The 2,561-nt window shown below is 40.4% G+C and overlaps 1 protein-coding gene across 1 annotated transcript; it reads left to right on the top strand.

Annotated features, from left to right (window-relative positions):
* Positions 1-455: 455 nt before the first annotated feature.
* LOC132601481 (uncharacterized) lies at positions 456-1,437 on the top strand. The gene is made up of 2 exons (XM_060314563.1): positions 456-882; positions 1,391-1,437. Exons 1-2 carry the CDS (start codon positions 456-458, stop codon positions 1,435-1,437), a joined length of 474 nt encoding a protein of 157 aa, XP_060170546.1.
* The last annotated feature ends 1,124 nt before the right edge of the window (positions 1,438-2,561 follow it).

Consider the following 2,561-nt stretch of genomic DNA (forward strand, 5'->3'; position numbering starts at 1 on the left):
TGCATGGGGTGCCCATTTCCATTATCTTCGACAGAGGAACTCAGTTCACGTCCCATTTCTGGAGAACTTTGAAGGCATAGATGGGGATTCAGTTGGATCTTAGCACTGTTTTTCACTCGCAGACTGATGGTTAGTCTTAACGAACGATTCAGGTTTTAGAGGATATGCTTCGAGCATGTATGATCAATTTTGGTGGTAATTTAGACCAGTTCTTAACTTTGGTAGAGTTTGCGTACAACAACATCTATCATTCGAGTATCGACATGGCTCCTTTCAAGGCCTTATAAGGGAGGAGGTATCAATCTCCGATTGGTTAGTTCAATGCTTTTATGGTGAGACCTTGGGGTACCGATATTCTGATAGAGTCGTTGGATAAGGTGATTCAAGAAAAGCTTTTGGTGGCTTAGAGTTGAAAAAAAGAGTATGCAGACCAGAAGGCTCATGATTTGGAGTTTATGGTTGGTGATCAGGATCTATTAAAGGTTTTGCCCATGAAGGGTGTGATGAGATTTGGGAAGAAGGTCAAGCTTAGGTTAAGGTTCATTGGCCCATTTGAGATCCTTCGTCGTGTTGGAGATGTAGCTTATGAGTTAGCATTACCTCCAGGTTTTTTGGGTGTTCACCCAGTGTTCCATGTGTCCATGCTGAAGAAATATCATTTGGACGGGTTTTATATCATCCAGTGGGACTCGGTCCTATTCAATGAGAATTTGTCCTTTGAGGAGGAGCTGACGACCATTTTGGATAGAGAGGTTCGAAAGTTAAGGTTAAAGGAGATAGCTTCGGTAAAGGTTCAATGGAAGCATCATCCAGTAAAGGAGCCTACATTGGAGACCAAAGATGATATGTGTAGTAGATATCTCCACCTCGTTACCGAGTTAGGTACCTTCCATTCATTTCATTTCTTGTCCAATTGAGGATGAGCGATTGTTTAATTGGTATCTAATGTAACGACCCCTTTGGTCGTTTAGGGTTTTTGAGCCTTTTACCCCTATTGATCCTTCCTTTAGCTCTGTTAGAGCATGTTTGACTTGTAGGGTTGGGCAGAGCGGTTCCATAGGCGATTCAAATTAGTCTTGAGGGAATTAGTGGCTTAAAGAGAAATACCATTGACCAATAGTTAACTTTTGGGTAAACGAACTTTTTTTTGGGAATTTTGTTAATGCCATGAGGTTTGGAGAGTCATTTATAACTTGGTCGGGATGATTGGTTCAGTTCTCGAGGCACTCGGGAGCGTTTTGGGTTGGAAACTTGACTTCCAGGGTTTTAGGGTTGACCGGGTCAAAATGACCTCCGTTGGGAATTTTGAGAGCGCGGGTGGATTTGTCACGTGTTTTCATGTTGCTAAGAATATTTGGTTTATATCTGAGAGGTCTCTTGTGAGTGTCAGGTTTTGGGTTGAATTTGGTTAAAAGCCAGATTTTTGCAGGTGTCTAATGTCTCACTTCTGCGGGTGTGTACGCGCATCTGAGGGTCCGCCCATGCGTGACTTGGCCTGTAGATGCGAAGTGGTGACTATTTAAGTGACTCTGCGGATGCAGAGCCTTCTTCGTGGAAGCGAGTATGCATCAGCGGACAAGGTGTTTACGGATGTTTACATCGCTGAATAGAAACTCTCCCTTTTATTTCCCAATTTCGAACCATTTTTCCTATTCACTAAATTCCTAACCTAGAGAGTATTGTGGGCGATTCTGAAGAACTTTGGGTGAAATCATCTTAGGGTAAGTTCTCTTACTTTATCTTGTGATTTATTTATGGTTCAAGATTAGATTCCATGCTAGTTACATGATTTAGATTAGGGATGATGGGTGAGGAACCCAAAATTACTTTTATGATTTCTTTGCATTTCTAAGGAGTTTTATGGTGAGATTTTGTCACGCCCCGAAACCCACGCTAGACGTGACTGGCATCTGACGTCATGTACAACATCGAAAGAACCTAAAATATGCAATAATAACACTTGAACCCGCCAAGTTCAATATTCACCTCCAACAGTTTATAAAGTAAATTCAAACGAAAGCATGATATATGAATTAAATCAGCGGAAGTCTTTAATAACATAAACCTTAATTAAGCATGTCATATGCCCAAGAGTTAAACAAAACTCAACATCTACCCACAATAATGTATGCTATGGAGCTTCTAAGATAAAGAGTAATTGTCTGACACATCGGGACGCAACTCGCTAAAACTATAATAATAAATGAATATGCTAAGGGGTGCCCCACGAATGAACATGTGGGCTCACCAAGTCAGCAGCAACAGCAAGTCCTTCTTAAACGCCTGAAGTATCAAGAACCTGCTCTTCTCCATTTCCTAGCATACCATAAAAAACAACAATGGTATGCTTGAGTACTTCGTACTCAGTGAGTGCCTCGGGGACAACAAGAAATATGAAAATCAAGTACTATGATGCTTAAAAAATCAGTTATGAAAACCTTGTGAAATCAATGTAAAAGCAGTTATTCAACTTGTGTATCTCAATAAGAATTGTCAAAACTGATTATAAAGCCTCTTGTTAAGTTACAACTTTCAAATATGCATTTCAATTTGATCATGAT

This window comes from Lycium barbarum, chromosome 7 (genome assembly GCF_019175385.1).
Source record: "Lycium barbarum isolate Lr01 chromosome 7, ASM1917538v2, whole genome shotgun sequence".
In the NCBI taxonomy this organism is placed as follows: domain Eukaryota; kingdom Viridiplantae; phylum Streptophyta; class Magnoliopsida; order Solanales; family Solanaceae; genus Lycium; species Lycium barbarum.

Coding starts and splice junctions, on each gene's coding strand:
- LOC132601481 (XM_060314563.1), top strand. CDS start 456: ATGGTTGGTGATCAGGATCTATTAAAGGTTTTGCCCATGAAGGGTGTG. Junction 883..1,390: donor CCACCTCGTTACCGAGTTAG/GTACCTTCCATT, acceptor TGTGAGTGTCAG/GTTTTGGGTTGAATTTGGTT.